This window comes from Cherax quadricarinatus, chromosome 28 (assembly GCF_038502225.1).
Source record: "Cherax quadricarinatus isolate ZL_2023a chromosome 28, ASM3850222v1, whole genome shotgun sequence".
NCBI lineage: Eukaryota > Metazoa > Arthropoda > Malacostraca > Decapoda > Parastacidae > Cherax > Cherax quadricarinatus.
The window spans coordinates 28,113,970-28,138,610 of record NC_091319.1 but is presented as its reverse complement, the minus strand read 5'-3'; the positions used below and the strand labels follow the sequence as shown (position 1 = coordinate 28,138,610).

General features: G+C 40.3%; 1 protein-coding gene across 2 annotated transcripts in view; it reads right to left on the bottom strand.

Moving 5' to 3' along the window:
• LOC128693304 (guanylate cyclase 32E) overlaps positions 1-23,830 on the bottom strand; it is a 121,111-nt gene extending 97,281 nt beyond the window's left edge. For both annotated transcript variants that reach the window (XM_070089505.1, XM_070089506.1), the window contains exons 1-3: positions 23,688-23,830; positions 16,148-16,238; positions 13,779-13,857 (exon numbers count right to left, since the gene is read on the bottom strand). In XM_070089505.1, coding sequence (XP_069945606.1) covers positions 13,779-13,857; positions 16,148-16,238; positions 23,688-23,822 — 305 coding nt within the window. In that variant the 5' untranslated portion in view covers positions 23,823-23,830. The remainder of the gene's footprint in view (positions 1-13,778; positions 13,858-16,147; positions 16,239-23,687) is intronic.
• Positions 23,831-24,641: the final 811 nt, after the last annotated feature.

Genomic DNA, 24,641 nt, shown 5'->3' with positions numbered 1-24,641 from the left:
AGGAACAGTATCGATATGGGAAAGACGAGAAAGCTCATGAGCCTGGGTAGCATTCTGTACGGTGATGATGCGCGTACCGCTCTTAAGAGCATGAAAAGAAATATCTTTACCAACATGGCGTAGGAGTGCCTTGCCAATACTGTGGTCAGAAAGATAGGCAGTAGAGGAAGTCGGTCGTAAAGTGAAGAATTTAGTCCATTGTGCAGTCTGAAACTGAGCGTGGAAAGGTAGTGAAGGACGTGTCGATCTTTTCTGAGAAGAACGAGAAGGTGGAGAAGTATCATCAGCAGGTAATTGTCGTTGGCGTTTAGGCGTGGGACCAGAGTTGGTCCGACGTGGAACGGGCCGGCGATTCGAAAATTGCCGCACTGTAGAGGGAGAGGCCGGAAGCATAGTCAAAGGAGAGCGAAGGTCAGATAAATCGAAGGAGTCAGTCGAGGCCTCAGTACCTGAAGCGGGTGAGGAAACAGCACCGGCAAGAGGTACAGAGGCATGAGGAGTGTCCGAAGAGTGGTCCAAAGACGAGGCGGGGTCAGAACGGGGTGCGGTATCAAGAAGGGGCCCGGGGGTAGCAGGTTCATGGACTAGGGCTGCCATGGTTAGGTTACTTCTTTCTTTTTGTTTTTAAGAAAAAAAAAGAAAGAAGAAAAGAAAATAAAAATAAAAAAAAGAATAAAAAAAGGGGGGACCGGGGAGGGATAGTTCCTAGGAGGAATGAAAGGGCCAGAAATCTCCCTCCGCGCCCAAGAGGACCTCAGCACCGCAAGTAGCGCAGATGCAGCATGGAACCCGTGCCATACCCTACCCATCATGCCAGTAAACCAGCAATCCGGGATAGCAACCTCACATCTGCCGAGCTACCTCGGTGGACAAAAGAGAGGGCGGCCGGATATCCGCCACAAAGCATACCTCCTTCGGCCACCACCCCCGGAATTTGAAAGGTGGCTTCCAGAGATACACCCGTCGCCCGAAAGACACCCAAAGCCACCCTCCGGGATACCGGAGAGGGATCGGGACATCCCCAGGCAATCCAGATTCCATGGCAAACTACGCCACCGCCAAGAACCTCAACGGAATGGGATGGACCCCGGTACCCTTTCCCCTACCTAGGAACTAGCGTGCCTGTGGGAAAAAAAAAAGGCCAAAAAGAAAAAGGAAGGGCAAAAGGGAGGGGTGGGTAGGAGGAGGAGGAAAGGAAAAAGGGGAGGATGGGATAGGGAAGGGGGGATTGGGGGGTAATTAGGTTCGCTCTGAGGAAGGAGACCGACAGGTCTAATTCCTCAGACCAAGAGCCTCTTTACCATGCCATGGAGCCCCCCTTGAAGAGAGAAACTGCCATAGCATAAGGGAGACCTTCTGCCTCTTTGAAACGAGCTCATTTAAGTAGACCTGGCAACGGCGAGAGTACGAAGGGTGAGCCTCATGCAAGAGGGAGGTCGACTGCAAGACGTATTAGAATGGTCGCCGGCACCACAGACTGGGCATTCGGCTATAGATCTGCAATATTTCGCTGGGTGGCCAAATCGCCAGCAATTTCTACACTGTTGCGGTGTAGGGATCACCTTTCGAACTTGTAACCGATGTCCTGCTACATAAACAGAGGATGGGAGTTCACGGCTGTCAAAAGTTAAACGAGCCACATTGCAAGGGTATCGTCTCCGCCCGCGGGCAGGAAGAACATAAGTGTCTACCTTGAGGATTGGGAGATCTTGGAGTTCCAGCTGTTCAAGAATGTCATTGCCACATGTCTGGAAATTCTGTTGGACTATGGTATGGGGCAGAATGACAGTACCACTACAAGAATTGAGGGAATGATGTTTTTCAATAGTGACAGGAACAGTATCGATATGTGAAAGAAGAGAAAGATCATGAGCTTGGGTAGCATTCTGTACAGTGATGATGCACATACCACTCTTAAGAGCATGAAAAGAAATATCTCTACCAACATGGCGTAGGAGCGCTTTGCCAATACTATGGTCAGAAAGATAGGCAGTAGAAGAAGTCGATCTTAAAGTATAGAATTTAGTCCAATGTGTGGTCCGAAACTGAGTGTGGAGAGGGAGTGCATGACGTGTCGGTCTTTTCCGAGTAGAATGGGAAGGTAACGAAGTAACATCATCAGGAGATTGTCGTTGGCGTTTAGAAGTGGGACCAGAGTCGGTGCAACGTGGGATGGGCTGGCGATTCGAAAATTGCCGCACCGTAGAGGGAGAGGCCGGAAGCATAGTCAAAGGAGAGCAGAGGTCAGACAAATCAAAGGAGTCAGTCGAAACCCCAGCACCTGAAGCGGGTGATGAAACAGCACCAGCAAGAGGTACAGGGGCCTTAGGAGTGTCCGAAGAGTGGTCCAAAGATAAGGCAGGGTCAGAACGGGGTGCGGTATCAGGAAGGGGCCCGGGGTTAGCAGGTTCATGGATTGGGTTCTCCATGGTTAGGTTACTTCTTTATTTTTGTTTTTAAGAAAAAAAAGAAGAAAAAAAATAAAAAAAAATAAAAAAAGGTGGGACCGGGGAGGGATAGTTCCTAGGAGGAATGAAAGGGCCAGAAATCTTCCTCTGTGCCCAAGAAGACCTTATCACTGCAAGTAGCAGAGATGCAGTATGGAACCCGTGCCATACCCTACCCATCATGCCAGTAAACCAGCAATCTGGGATAGCAACCTCACATCTGCCGAGCTACCTCGGTGGACAAAAGAGAGGGCGGCCGGATATCCGCCACAAAGCATACCTCCTTCGGCCACCACCCCCGGAATCCGAAAGGTGGCTTCCAGAGATACACCCGTCGCCCGAAAGACACCCAAAGCCACCCTCCGGGATACTGGAGAGGGATCGGGACATCCCCAGGCGATCCAGATTCCACGGTAAACTACGCCACCGCCAAGAACCTCAACGGAATGGGATGGACCCCGGTACCCTTTCCCCTACCTAGGAACTAGCGTGCCTGTGGGAAAAATCCCAAAGGCCAAAAAGAGGAAGGGCAAAAGGGAGGGGTGGGGAGGAGGAGGAGGAAAGGAAAAAGGGGAGGATGGGATAGGGAAGGGGGGATTGGGGGGTAATTAGGTTCGGTCTGAGGAAGGAGACCGACAGGTCTAATTCCTCAGACCAAGAGCCTCTTCACCACGCCAAGGAGCCCCCCTTGAAGAGGAATGATCGTCTCTATGCACCATGATGGTAATGCTGGTGCAGTAGTAAGGATGAATGGGAGGGTGTTGGCACCTGGAGAAGTTGATATCCTTGGGGTGAAATTTGACTCCAAACTAACCATGAAAAACCATGTCGTCAATCTTGCAAACAAGGCAGCCCGGAAGCTTGCAGCACTTTGCCGTATCTCGCATCTACTTGACAGTAGGGGTTGCAAGATTCTGTACGAGGCACAAGTACGCTCACACCTTGAGTATGCTCCACTTTCTTGGTTTGCCTGCCCCCCCTCTCATCTGCGACTGCTTGACAGAGTAGAGAACAGAGTAAGACGTCTCATCTCTCGCCTGGACCAATCCTGGATAGATCTGTCATTTCAGTAGAGCCTTCAACATAGGAGGGATGTGGGTGGCCTTACTGTTATGTACAAGGCCAATATTGTCAAAGTACCACACCTGGATCCACCTCGAGGACAGCGTGAAACAAGCTTTTATGCCATAAGACGGGCAGAAAGCAGCAACTTCACTCTGGCTGTACCCTTCTCCAGAACATCACTCCATCTGAGAACATATATACCCAGGATGACTCGAGTATGGAACACATTCGTACAGCATAATGATGTCAACGAAATAAAGTCAGTTGATCAAATGAAAATGCTGGCCCACAGATGGCTCCAACTTCATCCTGTTCCCTACTTGTATGTCTCATAACAATAAAAATGCTTTCAAATGAGCTGATGTAGGTAACAGCTCTTAGCTTGCCAATAAAGTTAGGAATCCTTAACCTGTAAATAGCTTGTCAATAAAGCTAGGGATCCTTAACCTTGTCAAACCTTGTGTAAATAATAAATGGGTGATGAATGTTGCAGCGAGGAGAAGGCTGGAGGCAGTGGAGATGTCATGTCTGAGGGCAATGTGTGGTGTGAATATAATGCAGAGAATTCGTAGTTTGGAAGTTAGGAGGAGGTGCGGGATTACCAAAACTGTTGTCCAGAGGGCTGAGGAAGGGTTGTTGAGGTGGTTCGGACATATAGAGAGAATGGAGCGAAACAGAATAACTTCAAGAGTGTATCAGTCTGTAGTGGAAGGAAGGCGGGGTAGGGGTCGGCCTAGGAAGGGTTGGAGGGAGGGGGTAAAGGAGGTTTTGTGTGCGAGGGGCTTGGACTTCCAGCAGGCATGCGTGAGCGTGTTTGATAGGAGTGAATGGAGACAAATGGTTTTTAATACTTGACGTGCTGTTGGAGTGTGAGCAAAGTAACATTTATGAAGGGATTCAGGGAAACCGGCAGGCCGGACTTGAGTCCTGGAGATGGGAAGTACAGTGCCTGCACTCTGAAGGAGGGGTGTTAATGTTGCAGTTTAAAAACTGTAGTGTAAAGCACCCTTCTGGCAAGACAGTGATGGAGTGAATGATGGATAAAGTTTTTCTTTTTCGGGCCACCCTGCCTTGGTGGGAATCGGCCAGTGTGATAATAAATTTAAATAAAAATATATATATATATATATATATATATATATATATATATATATATATATATATATATATATATATATATATATATATATATATATATATATATATATATGGCCCGCCTCATGGGGAGAGAAAACGCATGACGCTTTAGACCACGCAATCCTTAACAATGGTGCATCCAGCCAAGTTAAATGTTGTACCCACCATCGAAGGACAACGGTGGTGTGGACGCCTCTGAGCTAATTTCATTCTACTCCTTGTGTACTAGATATTACCTGTGCTTATAATATTAAAATATTTAACAATATTTTCCTCCATAAGTTTCGATGACATCTATGTATGATCTTGCAATTTTTCATTGTTTTGAATTATAACCTTAAATTTATTCAATGTGTATACTTACTGCATCAGTTATTCAAAAATCATGCATCTTTTTTGTCTGAACTTCACATATAGCCATCCATCTGTTATTTAATGAATCTAATATATTTAACGAGTGTAATGAATTGTCTAATATAATATTTAAAATTTAATAGTTGCTGATAGACGTAGACCTCGAGTTATATATGGACGAATCATATTAGTTTCAGTTTAATGAACGTTTGAAGGCTCTTTTTTATTATAACCAACTTTCAGGTCAAATATGAAAGGTATTTAGTCTGAAAAATTAGATTATTAATGTTTTGGCCTCGTAATAAATTCGAATTTAATCATGATCAAAGAGACTAATATTATTAGCAATGTAATACAAGTCTTGTGGCACCAGCTAATCTTATGCTGACAAGCAAATATTATGGTGACATGCAAGTGTTGGTAAAATTACCGACAATATCTTAGGTAAAAGGATACAAGTGCAACTGTGACATTTTATTGTGACAACGTTGACAAAGCTCCTGGAGAGCGAAACGTTCCCATAATAAAATATCACATTAGTTGCACCTATGTCCTTTTACCTATGTCTTGGGTTGAGAAGCTAGCCTTGTGCTGACAAGTAAGTCTAGTGCTGACAAACTGTTCTTAGGATGACAAGCTTGTCTTAAGTTGACAATCTACTCTTCTGTTCAGAAGCCCTGTCTTGACAACCTAGTCCTGTTTTGACAAGCTAGTCTTGCATTGACTCACGAAATGCTAATGACACGATTGCAAACAAACCATACCACGGGTGGGGATAGAACTAGCTATCAGTCATAAAACTCCAGACTGACGCACTAGCCACTGGACCAGTTGGCTACACACACCTAGCTGGACGAATCTTGTGTAGCCAGCTGGCCCAGTGGCTAGCGCCTCGGTCTGGAGTTTTATGACTCTCTGATCGCTGTTGTTTAAAAAGTTCCCCGACACACTCTCCTGGGGCAGAAATAATATCTGACAATTCAGCCGTAGTAAATAGAGGCGTAAAGACTAATTTTATGATTGTATTAGCGCAGCTTGTAGCAGCGAATGTCAAAATTAATTGCCGGTACTTTCTGTGTACTGTATAAAGGTTGGTTTATGAATGCAGATATGAATTACCGTTCGGATATATCAAATATTGTAAAATCATAGAAGTTATTTGAAATGGTGACCGTATATATTGTAAGGGAAGTGTCACTATCATATCAGTCATATCTACTCAGGTTAATCATAAATTTGATGATTTGTAAATGGTTACGTATGCAACTAATGTGATATTTTATTGTAGCAACGTTTCACTCTTCACGAACTATATCAAGCCGTTGCGCATATTACAAGGACACTGACTCACGAAATCGTAATGATACGATTGCAAACAAATCACACCACGGGCGGGGTTAGAGCCGGCGATTAGAGTCATAAAACTCCAGACCGACGCTTTAGCCACTGGGCCAGCTGGCTACAATAAGATTCATCCAACCAGGTATATTTATACACCATATATACCTAGTTGGATAAATCTTATTGTGGCCAGCTGGCCCAGTGGCTAACGCGTCGGTGTGGAGTTTTATGACTCTGTTCACGGGTTCTAACTCCGCCCGTGGTATGGTTTACAAGGACACTAAGGCAGGTTGACACGATAGACGAGTTTTCACTTTCAATTTGGTTTATGGTCTATCACCTATCTCCAGTACAGAACAATAACATTCGTTAATCGATTCAGTTTCCTCGGAAAATTTAAAAAATTGGTTAGAAAAATATCTGAGTAAGAAATGATGAATCTGAAGAGGACTTGTATAATTTATATGTAATTCTTAAAACATCTTCATCCCTTTAATAAATATTCATCTAGACTTTCACTGTTCAGCATGTACACTTACAAACGGCAGAGCATTTGTATGCTGCTGGCTTCAGGTGTGTGGTGTGGGTAGGAGGAGGGAGGAGTGACCACAGCCAATAATATCAATCTGTAGAATTATAAATATTGTAGACCATAGGCACATAAATGACCCAGCAGTAGGGGTCCCGCATTTCATTGTTTGCGAAAGGCTGGGGTAAGGGATGATTGATTGGAGAGGGAAGGAGGCATTCATGGTTCCCTTCTCACCACTGTTACAAAAGATCTCTCTCCCTCTGATGTGGAACGTTATGAATATCACATGTAGGTTCATTTCATTATTTTTTCTGAAGTTTTATTATGTCTCGTTGACGGATTTAGTTTTTTCTTGGAACTATAAAACATACAAATATATTAAATATTAAATGGCTCGATCATTGGAGATTGATAATTCTATATAACACACACACACACACACACACACACACACACACACACAGACACAGACACAGACACAGACACAGACACAGACACAGACACACACACACACACACACACACACACACACACACACACACACACACACACACACACACACCAGGAGCTCGGACTCGACCCCTGCAACCTCAACTAGGTGAGTACACAAGACCTTATGATGGATTTGAACACTACGTATGAATCCTATTGTGCATGATGGGAAATAACAAGGAAACACAATTAGCTTTAATTCCCACTGAGTAACTCTCATGCAGAATAAAACAGCAGAACATTGCATATGTATCTAATTATGCTAACTACAAAATAACGTAGACGTATATTTACATAAGTGCACACATTCACCTATTTATAAACATACATACACAGAAGAAGCAAGGGACTACATAAGAGGAACACCTCAGAATGGACGTCCCAAGGTGGTGATTGCAGTGAGGTATAACCCACCACAGAATAGCAGGAGGCCAAGACAAGAATATGATCAGAGTAACAGAGCGATGGTTGACACACTGGCTGAAGCTGCTGATTGTGGCCGACTTCAGTCACAAAGAAAATGACTCTGAAACCCTGGAGTCACATGGGGACCTAGAAACATGGAGTACTAGGATAATGGAGATAGTACTGGAAAACTTCATGCATCAACGCGTAAGGGATACTACTAGAGAGGAGAGGAAGAACGAGCAGGACTGGAAATAGTATTCACTTTGAGTAGCGGAGATACTGAGGGCATCACATATGGAAGACCCCTCGGGACTAGTGACCACGTGGTCGTGAACTTCGAATAGATAGTAGAGTTACAAGTGGAGAGGGAAGCAGGAAGGGCAGAGCGGATGAAGCAAAACTACAAGGGAAGGGACTACACAAGCATGAGGAATTTTCTGCACGAGGTTCAGTGGGACAGAGAATTGGCAGGCAGATAAGTAAATGAGATGATGGAATATGTGACAATATGCGAGGAAGCAGAGGAGAGGTTTGCACCCAAGGGCAACAGAAATAATGAGAAGGCCAGGACGAGCCCTTGGTTCACCCAAAGGTGTAAGAGAGGTCAAAACCAAGAGTGCTAGAGAATGGAAGTAGTATGGAAGGCAAAGGACCCAAGATAATAAGGAAAGTAGTCGAAGAGCCAGAAATGAATATGCTCAGGTAACGAGGGAGTCCCAACGATAATATGAAAATGACATAGCAGCGAAAGCCAAGTCCTACCCAAAGCTGTTGTGAAGTCGTATTAGGAGGAAAGCAGTAAAGGACCAGGTTATCAGGCTGAGAAACGAAGGGAGATCACAAGAAACGACCGAGAATCAAAGCAGTATTCACAGAGGAGACAAAATTCCAGAAAGATGGAATGGTGGGGTATACCATCAAGTGCTGGACACAATACATACAACCAAGGAGGAGATGAAGAAGCTGTTAAGCGAATTAGATACATCAAATGTGATGGGGCCGGACATCTCTCCATGGGACCTGAGAGACCGAGCAGAGGCGCTCTTTGTATCAAGTTTGTCGAAACAGGGCGACTACCGGAGGTATGGAAGACAGCAAATGTAGTTCCGTTTTTTTTTAAAGAGACAGACATGCAGCATTAAACTACAGACCAGTGTCACTGACATGTATGGTATGCAAAGTCTTGGAGAAGAGTGGTGGAGCACCGAAAGGAATGAGTTTATCAACGACAACGTGCACGGATTCAGGGACGGGAAATCCTGTGTAACAAACCTACTGGAATTCTATGACAAAGTGACAACAGCAGAGAGAGAGAGAGAGAGAGAGAGAGAGAGAGAGAGAGAGAGAGAGAGAGAGAGAGAGAGAGAGAGAGAGAGAGAGAGAGAGAGAGAGAGAGAGAGAGAGAGAGAGAGACGGATCGGTAGATTGCGTTTTCTTTGACTATAAGAAGATTTTTGACACAGTTACACACAAGAGATTAGTGCAAAAGCTGGAGAACCAGGCAGGTTTAACAGGGAAGGCACTGTAATGGATTAGAGAATACCTGACGGGAAGGCATCATAGAGTTATGGTACGTGAAGAAGTGTGGCAATGGGCGACTGTGACGAGCGGGGTGCCACAGGGGTCAATCCTAGGACCAGTGCTGTTTCTGGTATATATGAATGACATGACGGAAGGAATATATTCACAAGTGTCCCTGTTTGCAGACGATGTGAAGTTGATGAGGAGAATTCAGTGGGAGGGAGGAGAAACAGGCAGGATTACAAAGAATCCGTCAGGGTAGAATTCTTGTGAGGGAATGAAAAATAATTAGGAATGATTTACCATCCCCCAAGAGAGAGACTAATTAGGGAAGAAACTGCAGTGGCAATTACAGCAAAGTTTAGTAAGACTGGAGTCGAACGACTTCCTACATGTAACTGAAAATTGTTTATTAAAGCAGTTTGTGACAAAACTAGGGGAAAATAACCCGCTTGATTTGGTTCTGCCTAACAAGGATACCCTTATTAATAATCAAGAGACTAAAGTGGAACTTCACAAAAGCGACTACAAAGCAATTACCTTCAGTATTACCATAATTTTTAAAGGGGTGGACCGGTAAACCAGTGGAAGGCCTCAGTCATATGACCAAAAGCTCTAGATGAGGGTCATCATATGACTAAAACCCGCGTCAGGCAACATTTATTCTGTGTCCTGACAAACCTTGCCTAAACTTCGATATTAAATGATGTATGACAGTAGAGATAATTCAGTAACGGAAGATTAGCAGATTACGATGTGCTCAGAGAACACCTATGATTTGTGGATTGGGGTAACGAAGAGAACTGTCAACATGAAAGTTTGCTAAACACTACACACGTTGCCCTAAGAGCATCAGTATGGAGAAATAATATCGACTCTGAAATTGAAGTAGATAAGCATTTGAAAACATACCCGAAAGGCTTTTCCCAGGTATATCGAACAAAAGTTAGAGAAAAGTTAGGTCCTCTTAAAACTAACTGAATAGTTTACTGACAAAGAAAATGAAATGTGCTCGATTTTTAACAATTATTTCTTGTTTTTTACACAAGAAGACATTAATGATATCCCAGTAATTACTTTTTATAATAGGCCTGAAGAAAATAAATTACATAATATCACAGTCCATGGGGATATAGTAATTTAATAGGTTGACCGATTAAAACAATAAATATCTGATGAACTTTTTAAGGGTTCTTAAGAAATGCAAAATGTAACTTTGTGAACATTTTAAATACATCTCATCAAAAAGGTGTAGTGTATGAGATGTGGAAGATGGCTAATGTAATTCCTATGTTGAAAGTAGGGGATAAGTCATTACTGTCAAATTACCGCCCTATAATCCTGACCTCACTTTCAGGTAAATTACTAGTGTCAATTATAACTGATATTATTACAAGATTAATTTGATCTATGATACTCATAATGGATTCACCAGAGGCAGTTCCTGCCTTACTAATTTGCAGACTTTCTTTAGTAAAGCAATTGAGGAAGTTGATGACGATAAACAATATTTATTTCAATTTTAGTAAAGCTTTTGATAGAGTACAACACAAGATTTCAAGAAATTGGGAACTCATGGTTTTGAGAGAAAAAAAAGTCTGCATAAATAGGACGAAATCTGAGTGGGGACCAGTTACAAGGGGCGTTCCACTCCAGGATGCTGGACTGATTTTCGCAACTCCTCATCTTCCACCTTTCTTTGCAATGGACTGAATAAAGATACCGAAATGTCTCATTTATCAATTCACTGGTTTAATAAATTATTTATACAAACTCTGTCAGACACGGCAACAGCTTGGGATCTTAATGCAAGGAATTTTTCAGAAACTTGTCTAAGCTATAAGCACGACCTATTTCCACTAGTAGGTTTCTCCACTGGCGACTCTTCCTACCACAGTTCCACCTCATCTGTCAGGAGTATACAAGCCCCGTCAAAATCCTCATCTTCCGTCTTTCTGCATTGGACTGACGAAGCCATTGGCTGGCGAAACGTTTCTAGAATAAACGTATGACTACCGAAATACAGCATTATTATAACATCCAGATCGTACAGAGTATCTATGTTGATATCAACGGCGTTTAAAATCATTTGTCCCCCTAATATATCTAGTCACATTGTGTTCTCGGAATCATTTGGGTATCTTCTGAGAACCTTCTTTTACACATGCCTTAATATTAGAACTGTTGAAAGTTAGCACCATTATTGGAGAGAATTTTATTTGTGGATTTTAGCTCGTCCGGATAGAGAACTACAATTAAATTTCTACTACCAAATTTTTCGTTTTCTTTAGTTTTAAAAAGCTACCCCTGGGCGAGAAATGCGCAGTTTATAAAATTACACGTATAACCCAGCTTAGAAACCAGAAAATATGCTGTAGATATATTCGGTCTCCTAGTGTATAAACTGCAAACCCCAAAGTCAGTATGCCGTAAGAAATAAGCCCGAAATGTCACCTCTTTTAGCTTGGAAAGAGTGAGAGGAAAACGCATGAAGATAACTAATTAAATGCGTTGGTTTTCTATATACATGAACAGGCGTATTTCTGACACTTCTGCATGCTGGGTGTCCAAAAACGACAGCTGACCGCTTTCTTCATATTCTACATTAAACTTAATATTTCTTCTCAAAGAATTAAAACGATCTCTGCTAATGAATGTGGTTTATTAGCAGAGGACAGAAGGACTGAATACATCACCAACGTAACGTAACCAAGTGATCTCACTGTCAACAATGGTAGTAAAGAGTTCACTTTCTAAGTACTCTGTAAAAATATCAACTATCACTGGCGACAAAGGCGAACTCATTAGCATTCCATATACTATGCTGATAAATGCCCCTTCACATGAGCAATGTATCTGGGAAATATACAGCTCAATAAGTTTAAAGATCATTTCTTAAGGTATTGGAAAATCCGCATCTTTTTCAGGGTATTTTCGTCTTAAAAAATTAATCGTATTATCAAAAGAAACTCGAGTGAACAAGCTGTCCACAACAAAGCTCACCATTACCCAGTTTTCCAGGCTTGCATTTTTTAATTCTAAAATAAATTTCTTTGAACTGAATAGGTACAAACGTGAAAAAAAGTACCTAAGCGCAGGGAAACCAGGGAAGATAGCCGTGAGAAAGGGTCATATAACACTTCTTCTAGTGGAAATTATAACTCAAAACGAAATGTAAACTCTGCGTGTCTTTGGAAGCTCATACAAAAAGTCAAAAAGATACGATGTGTTAGAAGAAAATCAACCCAAAAAGCTGCATTCAGAGATGCAAGGCGAGCTGTCTCAATTTCAGAGCTTGAGCTCACTAACATAACTTCAGAAGAGAAGCCTCTTTCACGATTAGCGCATTCCAACTGAATTGTTTGTAAGTTAAAGTTTCAGCGGGACTTGTCTTTGCTGAAAGGGTATTCCACATTAACCTGTCTCCTTTACCAGTTAATTACATCCACTGGTGGACAAAGAGGCTGAAAAGTCAGAGACTTTTTCTAGTATCGCTAAAATGGTGTAATACTCTGAGTTTGGGGCTGGCAAAATATATATTTCGTAGTTAAAAAAAGTTAACTAAGGAAGAGGAAATGCACTTGTTGAAGAAATAGACATCGCTGGCATCAATGTTATCGGTCCCGATTTCCCTCCTTTTAAAATCTTTCTTTTTTCTAAATTTTCACTGATACATTAGACCCAAATGCAGCTCCCAAGAGATTCAAATCAGTGGGAACAATGACTTGCTTCTTGCAGGGCATGAATACACAAGTTCACATTTCGAGGGAGTTTCAAAGATGCTTAAATTCTCTGTTTTCTTTTTGACAATTCTAATGTCTTCACTGATCAGATCGTTGGTGTCCTTTTCAACAGCTAAACAGAAAAGACGAAGGGCAAGGGGTCTCCCTGTTGGACACTTCATTGTGAGTCAGTCTCTTGCTTTCCAAAGAAAAGTTTCGAGTCCCTTTTGTACCGTGAATAGGTAAATAAATAATTGGTAGGGAAATGGTTCTGAGATCTAAGTATTTCGCCCCTTTTGACCAAGCTAAAGGTATCTGCAGAATCCACTTTAAACAGAAACTTCGAGGATGTGAGGTCAGCGAAGAGTTTATGTGCTGCATGGGTTGTTGCTGTGTAGCCTTGTAGAATCTATAACCTCAGCTGAATTGGTCTCATTATTGATGGCTGCAACGCGGCCATCATGGTAGCCTGCTCGCTCTGACAACAAGGTGGTGCAGGGAGTTGCCAACAGCTATGGGCCTGATTCTTTTATTCTTATTTTTTAAATACACTAAGAGATGCATCAAAAAGAGTTCTACCAGTTTCGGGAACTCCACCAGTCCGAGGTAGCCTCGGACTGCTGGGTCGAGCATTTAATATACCCTTAACCCCGTGAAACCACTCGAAGATCCAGGAGAGAAGGATGTAAGAGCATTTTACACCTGGTGCACGATATGTTTAGAAAATGGAAGAGAGACAAGAGAAAGGGCTTCACCTACCTGTAAGCAACTAGTGAGATCACCAAGAGCAGCAGTACTACACCACCCGTCACACCAGCAATGATCTCTCCAGTTTGAGCTGTGGGCGAGAATATGTCGAGTTTTTATTGTGGGAGATGTTGGGATTACTACTGTAAGCAGGGAAGGGAGATGATGATGCTGTTTTGGAAGGGAGATGTGACTGGAGGGTTAGTGTTGTGGGTAGGGATATGTAGAGGTTATTGTTTTTGGAAGAGAGATGTGGTTCCTCTTGTAAGAAGGAAGATGTGGGGTATACTGATGTGGGCTGCGAAATGTGGAGGTGACCGTTGTGGGCAGATTGATGTATGGGTGGCTGTTGTGGCCAGGGAAATGGTGTTACTTCTGTTGGCAGAGAAATGAGGTGTTACTTCTGTTGGCAGAGAGATGAGGTGTTACTTCTGTTGGCAGAGAGATGGGGGTGTTACTGTAGTGGGCAATTGATGTAAGGATTACTGTTATAATCATGTATATGAGGGTTACTATTAGAACCTGGGAGATGTCGGGGTTCTCTGTAGCGAGCAGGGAGATGTGGGGGTTTCTGTTGTCGGTAGGGGTTTTGCATGATGCTGTTTCTGGCAGAGTTATGTGAGGGGATTATTGTTGGGGCAAGATGATGTTGACGTTACTGCTTAATCAGAGAGATATGTGGGTTACTGTTATTTGTAATAACATGTGGGGGTTATTTTCCTGGGTATGGAGAAGTGGGGGTTTATTGTTGTGTACAGGGAAATACGGGGCTTACTGTTGTGAGCAGGAAGAAGTATTACGGTTGTGGACAGGGAAATAAGGGAAGGGGGTTACTGTTGTAATCAAGAAGATGTACGTATTATTGTGAGTAACGAAACAGGAAGGGGGGGTTACTGTTGTATGCAAGATGTGGGGAAACTGTTGTGGACAGTAAGATGCAGAGGTCACGGTTGGGGGCAAGAAGATCTGTTGGTTTCTGTTGTAGGAAGATGAAGGGAATATCTTAACTAGGAAAATGTTGGAGTTACTCTTATGCGTAGGAAAAGGGAGGGATTACTGTTGTGATAGGAAGAGGGATTACTGTTGTGATAGGAAGAGGGATTACTGTTGTGATAGGAAGAGGGGTTACTGTTGTGGTAGGAACAGGAGGGGTTGCTATTGCGAGAAAGGAGATGGGAGGCTACTGTTTGGGGTAGAAAATGTTAACATGTCTGTCGTTGCCAGGGGAAGACATTAGAAATGCTTTTGTGACCAGGAAGATGTTGGAGTTACTGCTATGGGTAGCAAGCTGTGGAGAATTTACAAGATGTTTTGGTTACTGTTGTGTTCAGCAAGATATCGTGGTTGCTGACAGAGATAAAATATATGTAAGAGTGTTACTGTTGGTGGCAGGAAAGCATGGGAGGTTACTTTTGTTATAGGAAGATGGGGATACCCTTGTGGGTAGGAAAATATGAGGTTACTGCTTTCAAACGAAAGATGACCAAACAAATCTGTTTATAGCAGGTAGATGCAAGAGTTAATATTATCTCAGGAACATCGCTCAGGAAACTGAATGTACATAAGACGCATATGCTTATTGTTGGAGAAACGATGCCCTTGTTACAGTTGATGGTGAGGACATCAGTTAAGAAAAGGGCCAGTAAATGATTTATTAAACTAGTATGACATGGGGACACTAGACAATTCTTCTAACTCTTGATAATCCTGCTCACTTGAGGTTATAATAGTAAATGAAGAAAAATAGTGGAGCAGAAATCATACATGAAGGTCTTTGTAAAAAAAAAAAAAAAGTGGAATCAAACAGAATGGAATGAAAAGAAAATTGTGTAATTTAAAACTTTTGAAAACTTATTAAGCCTCCAGTAAAACAAACCAACAACTGTAGAACAAACTCTTCAAACATATTTATACTCCAATAACTACAAAAAGAAAATCTCTCAAGCCACAAAAGAAGAGATGATTTGGAATCTACGCATTAATTTACATAATGCGAAAAAAGATGTAAATTAGAAAGCATAAATATAAACTTATATTTTAACAAATTCTAAAGCAAGACGGTAATGGACGGCTGCAATGAAATGACAGAAAAAAAATGTTTGTTCGTAAAATACTGTCATTTTAAATGAAACTAAAACCATCTTACTGTAAAAGACAGAACAACACGAGCACACACTATTAATGTAGCTGTAGCACTTTAGTAGTTATATTTTGCTTTCCACTGCCAATCTGTGATTGGTAGTCAAAAAAATCACAGAGGTACTCAGGTACTCGAATCTTTGCCCCACCTGTAACTACAAACAGATTTCTACACCCATATACAGTTCAGACATATTTCCCATTTACGCTTCGCGGAACAACAAATGTAGAGAGCAACTCACACTGGCATTTTTGTCCACGGTAGCCACAGGGAGGCTCATCAATGGGTGGGGAACCTGTCTTCCACGGTATGTTGCTGGTCATATGCACCTCCTGTTGTGTACAGAAAGAAACATTAACACCACAGAAAATGGGTGATGGTTTTATCCAAATAATGTTATGCCGGAAGAATGAAAGGAAAGACAATGTGTATAACAAGCTTTTATTGGGATAACGTTGTGCTCTGGGTAGAGCTTTATCAGGTCATTCCAAACTGAATGAGAGCTCTAGGGCTTTCGTGTTTCAATCAACACATCATCATGAGCTTGCAATATTGCAGAAATAGAGTAGGAAATCTAGGAAGGTTCGTATACCAAAATATATTCTTAAAGTTCTACCAAAATCCAAATATTGCCCCAAAATAAATTTTGTCTGCAACAAATAATCTCTTCATAGGTAATGAGGATGAAAATATAAAAAAATAGAACACAGTTAATTTGAAAACAGTTATGAACTGGAGCAGCAGGAAGGAAAATTAATGATTGTGCCCATTATCAAAGGAAAAATATGGAAATATGCTCTGGGGTAATTATGTGGGCTAATGAGCACAGCAGGAGGCAAGTATAATTAAAAAGTATTTTTTAAATGTATTACGAATCATTTTATGACAAACACAAATATCCAAGAAAAATTCAAATTTTATTCTATAAAACTCGCGTCCGGCTTCGGAGGAGCTGGTGGAAATTCATGATCTTTAACACATTGTACCATTGTATTCATGTTTGTGTTTTCTGTAAATGTATTCTGTATATTAATAAATGTTCACATAGAATATAAAATATAGGGGGTGGTAGGAGAAGAAAATATTCAAACAGCTCCAGGGAGAACCTTGAGTTTTCCCTGAGGTACGTTTATTGTCTTCTCCGAGGATGAGGGTCCCCAGTCCAATATATATATATATATATATATATATATATATATATATATATATATATATATATATATATATATATATATATATAATCTAAAATGCTTACAAGTAAATGTGTAGTATATGTAACGCACGTGGGTACCCACACAAAGCCGGGAGCTGTAAATCAACCCCAATAATCACATATAGGCGAGTATATGCGCACATTCGCACGCACGCACGTACATGCACACACATGAACTCGACCCCTGCAACCTCAACTAGGTGAGTACATGCACACACACACGCACCCACACCTCAATTTTGGCTGATGGTGTACACAGAGGTTTACATTGTAGCCCCTGGGTAGAGGTCTCAGCTTGCAACAGAAAGCGCCCTGGGTCAACAGCGGCCAGGGCAAGTTCCTCTTTACCTGTTGTCCCGTTTCACCAGTCCATAGGTATTGTACTTGGCCACATCCGAAGAAAACGCGAAACGAAACCAAAGGAAATTAGATATACTTCGGTCGTTGCGCGATCCCAAAAAGGCATCCGCATACTGCATAATCTCAAGAGCCTTTGACTAAGAAACACCACCTTTGGAATTAAGTGGAGAACCTATGACCATCATTTCTGCCTGCTAGTATAAATCTGTCCCAAAAAGAAAAGCAATTAGACATTTTCGATCTGAGAAAAATATCCCCCCTTATAAAATAATCCCGGTCCCCTGTACGTCACCGTACATCATTGGAAGAGTGGAGGATGTGACTTAAGTTTGTAATGCTGTTAAATTATTGCGTTAAAAAATTGAAGGGAATCAGAAGACGTCTTTACACGTCATCATATAGGCATTAATCTCCAATTTTGTTCAAAAAAAATTGCAAACTGGGACATACACAGCTCAAATATAAGTGACACTTTTTGCTTGGAAACACCAATTTTGAAGCTAAAGGTTCACGTTATCAGCAATGGAGCGTCACAGCTAATCGGATGCGTCACAGCTAATCGGATGCGTCACAGCTAATCGGATGCGTCACAGCTAATCGGATGCGTCACTTGACAATATCGCATGAAAAGCAGTATTTCAAATTTTCACAATATCTTCCACAAAAAGAAAGCCTTCACAGGTCAAAAATCTATCCAGTCTAAGACTGACCAACTTTTAAGCAACCAGTTATCTAAATAATTATTATAATAAAAAAGAAGCGCTAAACGTTAACTAAATAAGCAAACGAGTAAGACAGTATTTAATTAAGTTTAATTTAAGCTTTGTGTAAGATAAGATTTTGTTCGGATTTTTAACCACGGAGGGTTAGCCACCCAGGATAACCCAAGAAAGTCAGTGCGTCATCGAGTGCTCTCTCGTCTTATTCCATTGGGGCCCTTCAGTCTTGTCCCCCAGGATGCGACCCACACCAGTCGACTAACTCCTAGGTACCTACTTGCTTGCTAGGTGAACGGGGAGAGGAGGTGCAAGGAAATGCCCAATGGTTTCACCCGGCCGGAGACTGAACCATGGACACTCAGTGTGTGAGGCGAGAGCGTTGCCTACCAGGCAACGGGACACCTAACATCTTTGTTGACAGTGGTGTCGAGGACACGCACTAAGATAATCCAGTAAGGCCTAACACTGACTTATTTCTAAGTAGAAGAGACATTGTTCAGTTATTTCATAGGTTAAGTTAGGTAAGGTTCGTCAGTAAACATGACAAAGTGTTTCCTGACGCGGGTCTTAGTCAGATGACCCGCCGTTGGAGCTTTTTGTCATCTGACCGAGGCCTTTAGCTGGCTTACCGGTTATGTAACCAAGAGCACAACTTTGTGTATATATATAAGGGAAGCAAAACAATGTGGCCGAACATTACTATATGTCGATATTTTTTTTTTTGAAGCCTTTTTAAATAATAGCTGTAGTCAAATTTTAACGGCTTATGTCAGCTTCTGTATATTTTTGAGATCAAAGAATTCAAATTTGAGGTTTTCAAATCCAAATGAATGTCATATTGACCTCGTGCAATTAATTAGAAAGACACTGTAAACGGTGACAAAGAAATTAAATTGTGATTTCCAAGTATTAAATATAAATTGTTACATAAATGTTCCTGTTTACAGTAGTATTAAATTCACAGCATTTCATTAAATAAAAAAAATCATTAAAAACAAAATTTAATTCCAAGTTTCTGTTTTAGGAAGAAAATAACAAGAAAAGGGTGTTGACCTTTGTCCATAATTCCTTCACAAGATTCATTTCCGTACTTAATTCACGTAATTTAGTTTCATGTTTGCCTTCCTAGAAATGTGCACTGCATCAACTAACAGATAATTGTCTGCCTTTGATGATAGAAGGCACCTATTAGATACAACAACTTCCCTAGGACATGGACATCCTGATATTCCCTTCAAACGCAGACGACTGAACTAGGATATCCATGTAAAATGTATAGCTTATAATAACAATATTGCACATGTTACTTGTTTTACACCATGTATATAGGTAGTAATGATATAAACATGTAATATGTGCTTACCTCTTGAAAATTTTTTCAATGAAAAATTGAAATCTCCTGTGCATGTCTATAGATGTATACGATTTTCAACTATTTACGCCTATTTTCGTATATCATATTCCTGTATATTGAGTGTATACCATTTTGTTTTTACAATTGTATAAAACTATTTTCACATGAATAAAAGTAAAAATTATCGTGTTTTGTTTACCAGTGTTTACATGTTATACATTTAATACCTATGAATTCAAGAGCTGCACCTTAATATTACATTGTGGTCATATTACCTTTGATACACTTGGGGTCCGGGGAGATTTACCACATAAGTGGTCATGAACATTTGCTTTGGTAGAATAAAATTACCTTTGTTAGAGCACAAACTTTTCATTCTCTAAGGTTGGGATCGTGAGAGTCGTCATGAAACTATGCAAGTCACTACGTACATTTTCACCTTTACATCTCAAAATCATTAACTATATTTCAGTAACATATATGTATGACTCTCAAAAATGGAATTTTCACACATTCATACATAAATCAGGGAAAAATGTTGATGCAAGGAAATGGAGTTAAACTCTTGGCGAAAAGAAAAATTATAAGCTTTGGAAATGTAACTAATCACAGTGGAATATGACCTGAGGGAAAGCTGATCATAGTGGGAATTTACCCACTACTGAACCACATAGATCAAATTCTTTATCCTAAAGAGAAAACAGAAATTTCAATAGATGATGTTGCCTTTCGACGAGGCAATAAAATTATTGCTCCTACACTGAAATAAGGATATGAATTCCTTGTCAGAAATCTCTGATCTCTCCAGCAAATTGGCTGGAAAAGCCATACGAAACAAGTTAAACTTAAATAAAACATGGAGGAGATATTTGCTTTAGTTCATAAAAAAAAAACGAGTCCTTGATATTTTCCACAATTATTGGGGTTGATGAAATAGTCCAACGTCAGTGGAGAGTAGATGTAATCAAACCAGCATCAAACGCTTTAAAAACATTAATTTTAGACATGAAAAGACATTCTGTGATTCAGAAGAACTGAAAGTGTATATGATGGCTGTTCAATTGCCAGATGAAATATTAGCGTTTCTATCAGCGTTTTCCACTATTAACAAGAGACTCCTAATGTTACATAGTAGTACTGCAATTCTCCGGAAGATTAAGATGCATCAGTGCAACATTTATCAGGAAACGAAAGTGATGATGAATATAATAGGGAAAAGAGTTCTTGTACCTTCAGTGCAAGAAAGATGGCTGTCTCTGCATAATGGAAGAAAACTAACACTTAATGTTGTCTTTGGTCACACTATATATGACAGCTGTAAAACTTGAGAAGTAATTACATGCCTGAACAAAGTGTTAGTTTCAGTGAGTTACAATGAAATAATGAGAAAAAGACAGCAATTAGTAGCATGACTTATACTGGCAAAGTCGAAATGCAAACACATCACTGCTAAAACCATACTTATTCCGAAAACTTCACAATAGCTGACAATGATGATTTTGACCATGAAGGTTGATCACCAACATCAACCAGATGAGGAAATCCTGTTTTATCTGAACAACGCGGTAGAATAATATGCCGAAACTGAATTTGAAATCAGTTTCTTGGAACATGGAATTTCTGAAAAATAAACATCGTTCCAACATGGGCCGGATGTCGTTCCTTAGCATCAACTGCGAGAGTTATTCCTTCCAGTTATTCTAAAGAACGTTTGCTCACTAAAACCAGTAACCCACTTAGTACTTTATGGTATTAATGAAGTTTTAAGCTGGGCATTCGCGAATGTTTAAAGCCTGCGAAAGTGGAACTCACGAAAGTGGAGGGCTAGCTGTAATTGTACTAATAACAGCACCAGACAGCAGCAGCAGTATAATTGTACTGGTAACAACTATAATGTTTAACATTTTTCACCTTTTTTCCACTTGATAACTAACAAAAAATCTAGGTAGTAGGTTGGTAGACAGCAACCGCCCAGGGAGGAACTACCGTCCTGCCAAGTGAGTGTAAAATGGAAGCCTGTAATTGTTTTACACGATGGTAGGATTGGTGTCTTTTTGTTTTGTCTCATATACATGCAAGATTTCAGGTACGTCTTGCTACTTCTACTTACACTTAGGTCACGCTACACATACATGTACAAGCATATATATACACACATCTCTGGGTTTTCTTCTCTTTTCTGTCTAGTTCTTGTTCTTGTTTATTCCCTCTTACTTCCAGGACTAAAATGCCGGGAGCAAGGGGATAGTAACCCCTTCTCCTGTATATATTACTAAATGTAAAAGGAGAAACTTTCATTTTTCCTTTTGGGCCACCCAGCCTCGGTGGGATACGGCCGGTGTGTTGAAAGAACAAAAAACATTTTAACATGAAATTTGACATTCATATAGATTAGAAATTCCTTGACCCCAAAGCTTTATTTTGATACCAGAATGACATCTGTAGGTGAAACAGGAGCTGAAATAAATGAAGATGAAATTAGACTCCTGCCATTTTTAAAGATGCCGTGTAAAAAAATATCTCCTCCAGCATGATAACTTTTGGTTATAAAAATGACAATTTTTTTTTTTTTGCGGGACTTTATTACCAGGGACAGGAGTACAAATCAAGACAAAGCTTACTTTGAGGAAACCATAATGACTAAAAGTTTCAATCTGACTATAAGATGCATTCTCGAGGTAGTGCACAGAATCCAGCAGAATTTGTACCTACACAGTTCAAGAGCAGTTTCATCCTTTTCATGCGATCCATCAGCCATTCTCAGCCATTTTATTTTAACGAGTGGGAAATCGGTAAACCAGTAGGCGTTTAGCGGTAAGTCCGGGGTCATGAATCAAGAGTCCCTTGACATCAAGGTAGCCCACTCCTTCAGGAACCATAAAACAGTTATGAAATTTAAAACATTACTATACCACTTCGTTATAGAAGTGGCACAATGGCACCTACATAAACCTATAACAGTGGCAGCTTTCTTCTATGGGAGAATTTCCAAAGTTACGTCATGGAGACGTATTTCAGAAATTGTCTTTTGCAAAATTTGAGCTGAAGGCATCTGCAACTGTCAATTTCATTATTTCACAAACCTTCAGCTAGTAATAGTTACTCAGGATTAAAAATTTAAAGGCAGCTGAATTAAGCGTTCTGTAGTTATAAACGAAATTCTCAGATGAAGTTGGTGGGGGAAGAGATCACTGTGGCTAATAATGTGCCTTCTCTAGGACAGTTTCTCAGTTTTTTCTTTTTTTTCATTTATATTCCATTTAAAATTCTCCTCTAAAAATTATTTGATTTTTTTTTAAGAAATTCCAGTTAAAAAAAATCTATAGAATGGCATACCGGCAGGTACAAAACCTAATACTCCCAGTCTAGATCACCTTAAGGGATACCTAATTAAGGGTGATGCAAGGTTCAAATACATCAACGGGATTCTTGACTGGCATTAGGAGGGTCATCAGTAGCTGGCGTAAAATTGTGATCATGTGCTTTCCGTATATTAATATTCCTGACCCCATCCATGTCTCATGAATGCCAAAGGTAGAATCGAGCCTAATCATTCCTAGTAACTTAGATATTTCACAAGGTGATAAGGGACACTAAAAATCAAAGACCTATCTACCACTTCCGATATTGTGTGTCACTGAAAGTGAATGTAATGTTTTTCCTAGAATATGTCCAGTGAAAAGAATCTTTTCCTGAAGAATTCTGCTAAACTGTGAACATATGAAGAGCTCAGTCTAACATATTTCATTATCTGATGTAAGAAACCCATCCATTATCTTGCAACCTAACAGTGAAACCTTTAAAATGTAAAGGAATATAACGGGGAAATCCAGCCGGTGTGATGTAATACTAGTGGGGAAAATATCCAGTGTGACGGAACATGACAGGGAAGTCCATCTAGGAAAACATCCAGTGATGGATAATAATAGTGTCAACCAATCTAGTTTTTGTCCCCACAAGGTAACTATCATACATTATTCAGTAGCAGCATACTGATTTAGACAGTTCATAATGAAAGGCAACTGAAACACCATAAGCATATTTGAGCGAAATTGTTATAATAAATACATAGGCTGTCAGTTGTCTCCTCTTCATCGTGCTATATTATAATTAACAAAAGGAAAAGGCTACATACGGGCAGGCCCTTGTAATCATCCTCGGTGTAACGGAAGCCGCCTACGGGGTAGAGACCGAACTCTCCAGCCATAAGATGGTGCTCTTGTCTACCAATAAGAGTATAGTTGCCCTCTGCGTCTCCTCTCTCGTCCATACGCACCATGTACCTGTGTTGCAGACAAGTGCATTGTAATTTAGAGTACCAGTCCTAAACCTCGAACTTAAATTATCAACTTCAACGATGACTATATCATCAGCTTAATGTGTTCTTTGGCACTTCGTGATAAACATGTTCCTTAGCACAGTACCCCAAATAAACTATGTTCATTGGGTCCACCCACCATAGAATATATATTCTTTAATACAGTAAACAAAGAAATCATATTTCTTGGTACCATATATAGAGAAATCATGTTTCTGGTAACATTACAAGGAAAATGTAAGTTAGTTTAGAGAAAGTATGTTTCAGTACAGAATGCAGGAAGAAATACCCCTGAGAACAAATATTTCTTAGTAACTTGCTCCCTAGTGTGTATGTTCTTTGACATTAACATAAAAAGAATGTTTCTTGGTACTATTACTCCAGAGAAGATATATTTTTGGTACAGCTCTGTGGTACAGTACCACAGGAACAGTATGTTTCTTAGTAATGTGCACCAGAGAAGGTTTGGTCTATGGTTCTGTACGACAGAGAAACTGTGTGTCTAATCTTTTCCATCGGGTCACATTAACTGAATTAAATATACATGTTCAAACACAGAACATAGTAAGCTACACACATTTTATTATTCTTATGTGACTTATTTTTGCTACTGCTCTGTTGCATTTAACTGAGAAAAAAAGAAAAGTGACCATTACATTTAATTATAAACTAATGATTATATTATATATATATATATATATATATATATATATATATATATATATATATATAGAAATATATATATATATATATATATATATATATATATAT